The following is a 12,749-nucleotide window of genomic DNA, read 5'->3' as shown; positions in this document are numbered from 1 at the left end:
AGAGAGTCAAGCTTGCTGTGTGCGCACTGACTTTGCTGGGGAACACTGGAGGAATGGGAGGCCGGGTGAGTGTAACAAGAGGCTCTCCAGACTCCTTGTTACCTAGATTATAACCAGCATAACTTAGTTTATGGTGCGTATGCTTGGTTCCTTTCCAAAAAAAATTGCTTTTGTTGAGCCGCATTCCAAGAACCACTGTAGATTCTGGTATTTTGATGGTCTGAAACGATTATTTGTGTGTGTGTGTGTGTCAGCAAAGTGAATCATCAAAGAATTTCCTCATTGATTCTCAGAAATGTGACCTCAGGTTGCTTAGTACACTTGGGGAAGTTGGAGAGGACCTCCTGGTTATGTCACTAAGCTCTATAAATACAGCAGCAATACAGGTTCAGATATCATCACAGGTAAATATCCTCCTGGTTGCTGGAACAGAACTACAAGAATGAAACCAACTTCAGTGCTGGTCGTGCTTCTGTCCTGCTGGATGACTTGTGCTGCTGCACAGGTAAGAACGATCATGCATACATCTTGTCTGGTTAGATGCAATAACAACGTATGCCTACATAAAGTGATTTTTTTTCCCTTCTTTTTAAATAGTCGTATTTATAGGAGGGGTGGCGATAAAATGCATATTTATGATTTCTACATTTAAGCTGGCACCACTACTCTCTAAAGCAGCTCTGCTTGGAAAATCAGACCATGTGCCTGTACAAGAGTTGCTTGTTAGCAGGGGAAGAAGATGAGAACACTGATGTTACTGTTGAACAAATTGCTTTCTTTGATTTTATAGTTGCACTCAATTTAGAGTCGGGCTCACAACTTTTTAGGGACTTTACTCCACTATACACAAGCTGTGGCAACAGAGGATTCCTCAGTGTCAGCAGCTCAGGAAACAAATGTTCTTTCTAATATTCATTCTGTATTACGCTTTTATAATTTTCTGGGTCTCTGCTTGCAGCCATCTAAAAGACCATCCATTATTTACTTCCATTGGGAAAAAGACTTGTCTCATTACAAGATACAGGTGTGATACCAGCATTGTAAATGTTCTCATGCACCTTCAATAGATGTAAGCCAGACCCTTGTTTGGCCAACAGCTATTTCCCCCAACTCCATCATACACATGAAAGCTGGGTTCGGTAAAGGATCCGTCTGCTTTCCATGGGGACAGGGGAGAAAGATTGGCCAGACAACACAGCTTATCTCCAGGGGAACAACATTCAAAGTTCCTGATTCTTCTTCTGTTGGAAGGCCATCATATACATCCAACAGGCAGCCAGTCCCATCAAAGTCCGTGTGGGCGCCTTTTGTCTAATATGTATGGGGGCCCCTAATGAGATGTGGACATGGCCAGGATAGATTTTTATCCACTAGAAATTAATAATGAAGTTCTACTGAATGACTGCAAGCAGAGATCTTTAAAACAATGAACAAGTATTATAGAAAATTGTCTAGTTTTTCTTCACACAATTAACCCCTATCAGTGACATTAAAATTGCAAAAACCCTCCAGAAAATGGTACTTTTTTCATTTTAGCTTTTGAATGTGTCTCATGTAAGTATATTTGGCGCATAACTCAGTCACCTTAAGTCCATTTTTAACTCCTGAGTGACATAAATAATTTTAGCTTTAAGGGACTGTAAATTTCCCCTCATTTCCTCTTTTGTGTTCCCATGGTCACAACTTTTTTTATTTTTCACCTTGTATGAAGCCTTGCATGGGTTGAGTTCTAGTTTTTATAGGCACCAATTTCGGGTATATTTAATGCATTGAATAACTTTTATGAATTTAAGAAAGTTATGAGCGTCAAGTTAACCTTTGCTACATCTGTGCATGTGATCGCTGAGTACTGTTGTAAGACGTTTGAAAATATTACTTCTCAGCTTTAGAAGTTGTGTATAATGTTTGGGCCCCATAAATGTGTTGGTTAGGGCACAATTCAGCCGGACAAACAAAGGTTCTTTGTTACAATAGATTAGATTAGATAAACAAATCAAAAAAAATGTCTGCACTTGTACGGCTAAGTCCCCATCAAGAATGAGTAACAGATGCCTGTCATGATCAAGATACACTAGATGTCCACCGATTGCTTATAATAAACACATTTGTGGCTTAACCCTAAAGGCCCATTTATACAGGACGATTATCGTTCAGAGTTGTTTAAATCTCCACACTCCCGCGGGAATTTGATGATAGTCGTCCCATGTAAATGCATGCGGAGACTGAATGACTGAGCGAGAGTTGTTCAGTCATTCAGTTTGTGCATGCAGAAACCTTAACGACGAGCCGTTCAGTGTAAATAGTGTTATGGTGTACTACCCGTGATACGCCAGCCCGGGTGCCCTAGATCTCACCCACAACCACTGTCCCTGCCTGCTTGCCTCCATTCCTGGCTAACCCCAGGCGGGCAACTGGGCGGCAATCTCTACTCTCACTAGGGACCGAAAAGGGACACTGGTGTACCTGGATGGAAAGGGTAGAATACCGACAGAAAAGGCAGATGTAAATAACCAACATGAACAATACTAAGCAGAACTAAGGCAGATGGAAAAACCTGACGGACAATAGCAAAGTATAGCAGACAAGATGACAGAAACAGGAGACCAACAGAGGCAGACTAGCTAGCACACTGAGAGAAACCAATAACTGGCAATGATTGCAAATCTCTGCCCGACCTTTAAACAAAAGCCTCCGCCCAGGGACAGAGAGAGGGAGACAGCCAACTCCCAACAGAAAATAATAAAAGGGAGCCGGACATCAAGCCGGGGGGATGCGCCTCGACTGCAGGACCCCGCACACCGCTGCCCCGGGAGGACCAGCAACTGCCGCATGGTAACAAGCAGCTATTACATTCTGAACGACTGCTGCTTACAGTGAATGGAGGCAGGCACGGAGACAACACTCCCCAGCTGCTTCGCCTCCATCCTAGCTGCGCTCTGAGCGATGCCAGCAATACTCGCTTGCCCGACAGTTCGTCCCGTCTAAATGGGCCCGTAGTCAGATGTGGATTTTTTTTATATTACTCACATTTTGTCTTTGTGTCCAGACTTCATCAGTTATATGACAATTTTATCACTCTTTCTTTCTCCATTGTGTAGCTTGCGCAGTGCAACCTGGCAGGTCAGTGGAAGAACAACCTTGGCTCTAACATGACCATATCAGTCCTCTCAGATGGAATGCTTTCAGGATCTTATCTAACATCAGTATCCACTACAAATAAGACCATTGTGGAATCACCTCTAGTTGGATATCAGCAATTAAATGGTCACCCAACATTCGGCTTTACCGTCCAGTGGGCATTTTCAAGTAAAGTATTTTTTTTAATGGTCTCTAAATTAGGTTTTGTAAGCAATGTATGGAGCGATGTAGTCAATGCATGTGTGATCACCTACCTATCGCTACATGGAATATTCCATTAACGTAGACTATGATACACATGGTGGGACTCATTTATTCAAACTATCTAAAAGAAAACCCATCTTTGTTAATCACAATCCTCACGACAGAAGGCATTTATAGGATAAAATTAATCTGTACAGAATTTTTGGATTTAAATAAACTGGTGGTCAAAGGTAGACATTAAAGGCATTTTCCAACATTTTTTTACATCATACAGGGACAGATAACTGTGTAAAAAAAAACATGCTACTTGCCTTTTAAAAGTCCTGTGGCTCCAGCACTACCGGTCCATTGTGGTCCCAGAAGCTCCTGCAGTGGTCATGCGTCGTTCTTCATTCATATAACCCCTGCCTGCAGTCACTGGCTTCACAAGTCACACTTGCATGAATGGCGCATGACCACCGAGGGCAGTAATTGGGTGCGCAAGTCATGCAAATGATGTACGGCACATGACGGCTGCAGGAGCTTTCCGGACTGGAGCAGACTGGTGTTGCTGTAGTTACAGGACTTTTAAAGGTGAGTAGTAGTTTTATTCCCCTGTTTGGAAAACCAGACGAAAACTGAAAATGAAACTTTTTAAAATAGTCATGGAGCTCATGTAGCTGAAGTTTCAATTTACCCAAACAGCCTCTAGCAGAGAGCCCCCACTATCCTGCTGAAGTCTGTGTTCGCCACAACAGTATGACATACCCCGCAATGGCGAGCAATTGAAATATTCCTTAAAGGGGTTGTCCCGCGCCGAAACGGGTTTTTTTTTCTTCAACCCCCTCCCCCGTTCGGCGCGAGACAACCCCGATGCAGGGACCTAAAGAAAGCTTACCGGAGCGCTTACCTTAATCCCCGTGCTCCGGTGACTTCTATACTTACCGGTGAAGATGGCCGCCGGGATCCTCTTCCTCCGTGGACCGCAGCTCTTCTGTGCGGTCCATTGCCGATTCCAGCCTCCTGATTGGCTGGAATCGGCACGTGATGGGGCGGAGCTACACGGAGCTCCATAGAGAACAGGAGAAGACCTGGACTGCGCAAGCGCGGCTAATTTGGCCATCGGAGGGCGAAAATTAGTCGGCTCCATGGGAATGAGGACGCTAGCAACGGAGCAGGTAAGTATAAAACTTTTTATAACTTCTGTATGGCTCATAATTAATGCACAATGTACATTACAAAGTGCATTATTATGGCCATACAGAAGTGTATAGACCCACTTGCTGCCGCGGGACAACCCCTTTAAACTCCTGGAGGTGGGGGCACATATTTGTAGACTGATAAATGATCCTCTTGTTGTGCTACTTGATGGATTTGCTTTATTAAAATGACTGTCACTGTTCTTGCTGCAGATTCTATCACGGTGTTCACGGGTCAGTGTTACAGAGATGAATCAGGAAAACTTTTTCTGAAAACCATGTGGTTGCTGAGATCAGAGAGTGAGGAAATTAAGGATGACTGGGCGAAAACAAGGTAAACTAATATAAACTCACATAATGTTTAACTTTATGGTCTCTACCTTCCTATAATCTATACTTGTCTACACCAATCGCTGTATCGCTAAATACTGTGGCCTTATTTATCAAAACTGTCTAACTGTAAGATTGTCCTTGTTTCCCACAGCAACCAATCACAGCTCAGCTTTCATTTCACCAGAGCAGCTTGAGAAATGAAAGCTGAGCTCTGATTGTACGCTATCGGAAACAGAGTGTCTTAGGCTACAGTCACACAAGCGATAATCTTGCACAAGTTTTCCAATCAGTCTATTACTATCCTCACAGTAATGTCCCATTTACAGCCATGTAAGCAACGGCATGAGCGCTGATTTCACCGCTAATGTCGTTTAGAACTGCAAAGAACACCGCTGGATGGCAGGCATCTCCTCAGCACTTCACATTCTATGTGAAGTGTGGAGTGTTTACACGCAATGAGAAGCCCGCGATCCAGCAATATTTTTTATGCTAACTGAAAGTCAGCAACAACGAATAGTAAGCAATTTTTTGCATGTGCACTGCACAATTATTGCTCATTTTTTTGTTCTAATGAATTTTGAGCTATTATCAGCCCATGTAAATGGCCCTTAAGCATGTCGCTCTGCTGTGTGAACAGACACCATATGACTTCCTAATACGGAGCTGCCCGGCATCCATGTGCTACTGTATCGGGATGGTCTTTTGTATAAGCAATGCTTATTGAGGTGGAAAACTCCGTAATATGGAGTCCAATGGAGAGCAACACGATTAATGTTGAATTCTTTTATAGTTTTATGGGGAAAGAATCAGCAGAAGTTCTACAACTCCAATTCCAAAAAGTTTGGGACACTGTGTAAAATGTAAATAAATGTAAAGAGAAAAAGAATGCAATGATTTGGAAACCTGATATAACCATATTTTATTCACAATAGAACATAGAACACATATCAGAAGGTGAAAGGGAGACATTTTTTTATTTCATTTTTTTTTTGAATTAACTCATTTTGAAATCGATGACAGCAACACATCTCAAAAAAGTTGGGACACGGTTAACGAGAGACTGGATTAGTTTTACTAATGAAAAACTGCTAAAGGGTCATATGACTGTATATGAAAAGTGCATGTTAGAGAGGCAGAGTCTCTCAGAAGCAAAGATGGTCAGAAGTTCATCAATCTGTGAAAAACTGCATTTAAAAATTGTGCAACAATTTCAAAAAATGTTCCTCAAAGTAAAATTGTGAAGACTTTCAATATCTCATTATCTACAGTACATAATATCATCAAAAGATTCAGAGAATCTGAAGAAATGTACAAGGGACAAGGCCAATAGTCAGTATTTGGTACTTGAGATCTATGGGCCCTCAGGCGTCACTGCATTTAAAACAGGCATGATTCTGTGATGCAAATCAATGCATGTGCTCAGGACTACTTCAATAAATCACTGTCTGTGAACAGTTCTCCATATTCTTGCAATCCAGTTCTTGCAATCCACAAATGCAAGTTAAAGCTGTATCATGCAAAGAAGAAGCCATATATCAAAATCCAGAAATGGCAGCGCCTTCTCTGGGCCAAAGCTAATTTAAAACGGACAGAGATAAAATGGAAAACTGCTCTGTGATCAGATGTATCAAAAATTGATTTCCAAAAAGAATTTCACAGACATTGTGTCTTACGGACTAAAGAGGAGAGGAGCCATACAGGTTATCAGTGTACAGCTCAAAAGCCTACATCTCTGATCGTATGAGGTTGCATTAGTGCCTATGGCATGGGCAGCTTACACATCTTGAAAAAGGGCACTATCAATGCTGAGCAGTATATAGAGGTTTTAGAACAACATACTGTATATGCTCCCATCGAGACAATGTCTCTTTCAGGGAAGGCCTTGAATATTTCAGCGAGACAATGCTGACCCGCATACTGCATCCATCGTAACAACATGGTTTAACAGAAGAAGAGTCCAGGTGCTGAACTGGCCGCCTGCAGTCCTGACCAGTAAAAAGAGGAGGGTATGCTACACAATGGTAGACATGCCCATGTCCCAATTTTTATTTGAGATGTGTTGCTGTTAACAATTTTTAAATAAGCTAATTTTCTTAACCCTTTCCAATCCACTGTCTGACGTCTGAAGACATTCTGATTGAAGGCTGTACAGCTCCGATGTCGGAAGATATCCGGCAGGGTATTCTTACTGTATATTACTGTCTGCTCTGTTGTCGGGGGCCTCTCCAGCATGTCCCATACTGCAGTACTGGCTCTAGCCGGCAGATGGCGCCATTATATATTGGCAGAAAGCGAAAGCCCCATAGGACACCCTGAATCCAAAATTGAATTGCAAAGGGTTGAAACTGAAATAGGACACGTATCAGAAGGTGAAAGTCAGACATTTTTTCATGTTCTATTGTGAATACAATATGGTCATATGAGATTTCTAAATCATTGCATTATTTTTTATTTTTTTTATGTTTTGCACAGCATTCCAATTTTTTGGGAATTGGGTCTGTATTTTAATTTATTTCAAGTCTGCTCATCCTGGTCTTACACACCCTATAAGATAAGATGGGGGATAACTATCTAATCGGTGGTGATCAAGCGCCCAGCCTTCTCTGGCAGTACCACTGAAAAGTAAGAAGAAGTGGTGCAGATGCATGACCACCACTCCATTAATTCAGGTTTCTTTAGGATTTCCATTCTCATGATTGGTGGGGGTCTCAGTGGATAAGATAGTAATGCCCTATCCTTCAATAAGGGATAACTTCATTTCATGGGACAAGTGTATTTTCATCCTAAACGCCCAGACACTTGTCAGCTATTTTACATATGATGGATTAATGAGCCTAAATGTTTTATTTGTTGGTCTACCACAATAAATTTTGTGCAGTTTGTGCTTGTGACACACAGGCTATATTTTAAAGGGGTTTTCCAGGGAAATGCTATTGATGATGTATCCTTAGGATAGCACTGTCCTGTATACTGTAGCATACATATGCAGAACAGCCTCCAAGCTATGCAGGAAAATCCTAATGTCAGACAAGGCCTAATACTGGCTTGGAAATTGTTCTTTTTCCAAAACGTGCTAATAAAATCATCATGACAGTTCATTTTATGTTTGTTGAGTAATTCCAAGAAATCCACAATGGGCTTTCCCACTCAAATTAAGTAAAAGCTGCGGGGTGTGCGCGTGGCAGGGAAATTGGATTAGAAAGGGTGAAAGTGGTGATTAAAATGATAGATTCCTTTAAGAGTGCTATTTGTTTCTTAGGCATTTATACCAGATATGCCATAAATGCCTGATAGGAGAGGGTCCAACAGGAGAGGGTCTAGTAAATCACATTTGGCAACAGTCACCTCATTTTCCATATACATCACTGGAGAGGACCAAGTATAAGTACAACATTCTCTCCACTGATGTCTATGGGAGTTACAGAAAGAGCCAAACACTGCTTACTCAGTTCTTTCCTTGACTCCCTTAGACCTCAATGAAGAAGGCTGCCGGCAAGCACAGTAATTTCTCCCCTTTGAAGTGTATGGAGAATGCAGCAGCTAGGAATCAAAATATTGGGGTCCCCAGGTGTGGGATCCACATTTTTGGGGCATTTATAGCATTTTCTATAGATTTACATAAAATGAAATTATCCCTTTAAAGCCGAGAGCACGCTACCATATTTCGGCTGACATTTTTTTGTCCATAACAGAAGTGTATCCTGGCCTGACTGTGGGTCTGCTGACCTGAACTCCAAGCATCACAGGAATGAATGTGCTCAGAACTCGGGTCAGGAGACCCACAGTCAGTTCAATACGCAAACTGTATTGCGGACACAAAACGGCGCCAATATACAGTAGTATGCTTCCATCCTCAGAATCAAGCTTTTTCCAAGGATCAATACAGAAATCACCTTCATAGTTCCAGAATGTCTATAAAAAAGTAAATATTGATTAGTACTTCTACTTGTTTTTCATTGCCTGCATCAGTTATAATACATGAGGCCCTAGACTGTTGTCGGTGTGCTATTGGCACTCCTCTATTACTGTCTGCACTAGACAGAACAAGCCGAGAGAAGATCGCCTACTGACAGCAGTACGGAGGTCAGGGAACTTTGTGCACAACCGGCGGGCCACAGAAAATGAGTCGGCGGGCCGGATTCGGCCCGCTGGCCTTGTGTTTGACACCTGTGTCCTAGACTTAAGTATACATTCAAAGTACTGTAGTTTGACCATTTTCATTTTTTACTAACTAAATTGCCTCTACTTTGTTTTCTTTCAGAGTTGGTTACAACATTTTTGAGAAATTGACAACTATGAGCCCAGTCCCGGAGGTCTGAAACATTTACCGTAAATTGAAAACTTTATGGAAGAGATGATTTGAATAAATAGTATTGTGTGATAAAATACCAATAAACCATATGTTTGAAATAAAATGTAATTTAGCGTGATTTGTGCAGAAGCAATTCATATAACTGGAAAAGGATGCTGTAAGAACTTCATATGAAGTTTGTAATATAGAAAACACTAAAATAAAATGACCCATCTGCAGCTGACCAGAGAATACTCCTCTGGATGCTGGATGCTCTAAGTCCACCATCAGGGCTATGGGCACTTTCTTATTTTTGAAGGGCATTTATTGGAGGGGTGGTTATTTATGAGGGCATACTATCTGTAGTTTCTGCCAGTATGAAATTTAGGGCTTATTAATTAAATGAGGAATCTATGCACGATACAGCAGCTTAGGAAGGCTCTATACTATCATCTTATCCTACTATAGCTGACTATCTAGGAGAACCAGACGGGGATACGATTTTAGCCATTGCACCCTTATTTGCTAAACTGCAGGAGTAACAATTAGTTTTGCTTATGACAGGAGCTTACAATTTCTAAGTGTTACATTATTTAGTGCCCTCCCCTCGAAGAAATATATGTATCTTCATGTGTCGATCAACATACTCTCATCGAGTTACAGCTTAGGGCTGATCACACTGGCTGATATAGGATATACGAGCCTCTTTTATCTTGGGCAGCATACTGTGTCCTGGATATTTCACAGACATTCACTTCCTGATGATCTGTGGGATCCACGGGGAAACGCGTTGAAGTCCCAAGTCTAATAAAGTGAAAATATGCATATGTCTATAGTGACTCCGTCATATGTATGATTAATGGGGTCCTGTTTATTTACAAATCACAACATAGCACTATGCACTAATGATCCTACGATTGGTACGATCATTACTATTTGGTTATTCTCAAACCTACTGCAATAATTAAAGGCAACTGACACATTATTCAGCCTATTGCATCAGGATATATTTCGGATTGAGTATCCATGCTGTATACCAATACGACAATTTAAGATCCAATATACACTTAACAGGGATAAATCAAACACCGACCGTATCAGATTATAAGATCAAGGTCGTTCTGATATTCCCTATATCGATGCACGAAGAGGAATGGTTATCTGGAGCATCTTATATCCAGTATCATACTGAAGATCGTATCCTAACAGCTTATTGAAGGATACGTGTGTCCGGTTGGCATCTCCTATATCATCAATCATGGTTGCCAACTAAATTAAGTGTGCTACCCATATGTTTGTTTGTTTTGTGTATTTTTGTGTTAGGTGTGCCCTATAGCGTTATATGTTTTTAAGTGAAAATCAATAAATATTATTTTAGAATCTAGTCTAAACTGTGAAGGGCTTAATACATAATTATTAGACTACTGCCCCTGTGAATGAAAGAGAATACTCCTCCGGGCTACCATACAGCAAGGTTAGGTTGCATCCACATTTCTGGTTTCCTCCTCTGTTATGGGAAAAGAAAGTCAAACATAATAACTGCCCTCGGATTATGTCATTTACAGGAAAAAAAATGCACTGCATGATACTCACTTTTTTGAAAAAAATAACAGAATCTGCTAACCCAGGTGTGAACTGTGCCGTACTGAAAAGCAGCAGGATAGGTACAAGATGATGTAATTAAAAAGTACAGCTAAGGGTACATTCACATTTGCGTTGGGGCTTTCAGTTATACTTTTGTGTCTCTGTTCAGTTTTTGAAGAAGAGCACCACCATGCCACACAACTCAGCACCTGAAGGTACGAACATGTAAAGAAACAGTTATGTAATAAACAAAAAATATTTTCCTATTACTAGTAGTCTACAATTGGCGTAGATATGTTACTACTACAGTTTGCAATGCATTGAAAATGGTAAAGCACTAACACTTGCTCAAGGCCCTACTGAACCCTCTTAGGGTGCCTTCACACTTGTGAGAAAATTGTGCAACTTTTGTACAATGTGAGAGCGAGTGAAACCCAGAATTATGAAACCCAGGTTTATCAATGGCTTCATTCACATCTGCGATGTTTTCACTCATGCAATGTTGTCAGATTTGTAAAGATTTCTGCATTTTTTAAATCTCCCATGTTTCCACATGGAGGCGTTGTTTTATCGCATCGCAACGCACGAACTTGCGATTTTCATGCAATGCGTTTCTAACATTAGAAGCTCCTATTGTCTATCGCAAGGAAAACGTATGAGAAAACCGCAAGCGGCAGCAATGTTTTTGCAAGAAAGATCACCACTGACGCTTTTTTGCCACGATTTTCTTGAAGGAGTGAAGGAGCCCTCACACATACAATATCTGTAGTAAAGACTCAGCTATTCACCTCCCATAAGTACAAACTGCTTAATTATGGTAACGATGCACCTTTTCCTTTTTATCATTTACCTTCTCTACAATTAATCTGTTTGCAAACAGTCACAAATACAAATTCAGAGTTGTTTGCACTTTGTACATCATACACCTCATGCAGAATTGGGTTTTAATTCTACTGCACCCAGTGCTGGAATTTGTATCTGGATTTAGTTTACCTCTGCTCTGGGAGTTTCCATGGATGAGTAAGGTGGTTGACATATAGATGGGGAGTTAACCACAGTGCTCTTTGGCTTGCAAATTCCAAGTAATGTCAGTGAGGAGCAAACATGAACCCCTTGAGGACACAAAGTTTAAGGGGTTTTTTTTTTTGCTTCATCCTTGCCCTTTTTGTGCTGACATAACGATATGAGGTTCTTTTTTTTGTGACATAAGTTGTATCTTTTAATGGTATCATTTAATACATAGAAAAACATTTAAAAACTCCTAAAAGTGGTTTCATTTTTACAGCATTTACTTCTACCCACTAACGTTTTTTATTGCTGTCATATCACTGCGTTTTTTAAAATGCAAATGTCAATGGGACTTTCTAATGTTAAAATCGCATCGCACAAAAATCGCAGAAGAACACATTTGCGATTTTTGTGCGATGCGATTTTAACATTAGAGAGTCCCATTGACATTTCCATTAAAAAAACGCAGCGATATCGCAGCGTTAAAAAATACGTTAGTGGGCAGAAGCACTAAGGCCTCTTTCACACACGTGAGAAAATCACGCAATTTTTCTCACAATGTGACAATGCTACGAATCGCATCTATGTGAAGCCCATGCTTTCCAATGGGTTCCTTCACATTAGCGATGTTTTGTAGGCTCCTACATTGCGAGAAAAAAAACCTGCGGCATGCTCTATACAACCACAATTTGCAATGTTTTGTAACCCATGTTTCCCTATGGAGCCTTCCTTTGTGTTGCATTGCATAAAAACGTGGTTTTCGTGCGATGCAACTTTTACAGTAGGAAATCATACTGTTTGAGCCCTAAAATAAGCCCTAGCTGCATTTAAAAAAATACTAGGAAGTGCTGGAGGAAAACTACAAGCAAGTGTGCCTGGGACCTGCAAGGAGAAGTACGGCTGAGCAGACAGCACCTGTTAGGTAATGTATTGTTTTGTTTTTTTAATGCAGCCAGGGCTTATTTTTGGGGTAGTGCTTATATTTTGAGCCTTTTTCCCTCCGAAAATCCCAG

The 12,749-nt window shown here is 40.9% G+C and overlaps 1 protein-coding gene across 1 annotated transcript; it reads left to right on the top strand.

Moving 5' to 3' along the window:
- The first annotated feature begins 310 nt into the window (after nucleotides 1-310).
- On the top strand, nucleotides 311-9,268 carry LOC136626938 (avidin-like). The gene is made up of 4 exons (XM_066601895.1): nucleotides 311-505; nucleotides 3,099-3,306; nucleotides 4,734-4,854; nucleotides 9,115-9,268. Exons 1-4 carry the CDS (start codon nucleotides 443-445, stop codon nucleotides 9,170-9,172), a joined length of 450 nt encoding a protein of 149 aa, XP_066457992.1. The 5' UTR covers nucleotides 311-442; the 3' UTR covers nucleotides 9,173-9,268.
- Nucleotides 9,269-12,749: the final 3,481 nt, after the last annotated feature.

This window comes from Eleutherodactylus coqui, chromosome 5 (assembly GCF_035609145.1).
Source record: "Eleutherodactylus coqui strain aEleCoq1 chromosome 5, aEleCoq1.hap1, whole genome shotgun sequence".
NCBI lineage: Eukaryota > Metazoa > Chordata > Amphibia > Anura > Eleutherodactylidae > Eleutherodactylus > Eleutherodactylus coqui.
This window is presented reverse-complemented; position numbering and strand designations above follow the sequence as displayed.

What these genes read in the sequence shown, in the direction of transcription:
- LOC136626938 (XM_066601895.1), top strand. Translation starts at nt 443, where the DNA reads ATGAAACCAACTTCAGTGCTGGTCGTGCTTCTGTCCTGCTGGATGACT. An exon ending in TGACTTGTGCTGCTGCACAG is followed by an intron (nt 506 to 3,098) that starts GTAAGAACGATC and finishes TCCATTGTGTAG; the next exon opens with CTTGCGCAGTGCAACCTGGC. An exon ending in GATGACTGGGCGAAAACAAG is followed by an intron (nt 4,855 to 9,114) that starts GTAAACTAATAT and finishes GTTTTCTTTCAG; the next exon opens with AGTTGGTTACAACATTTTTG.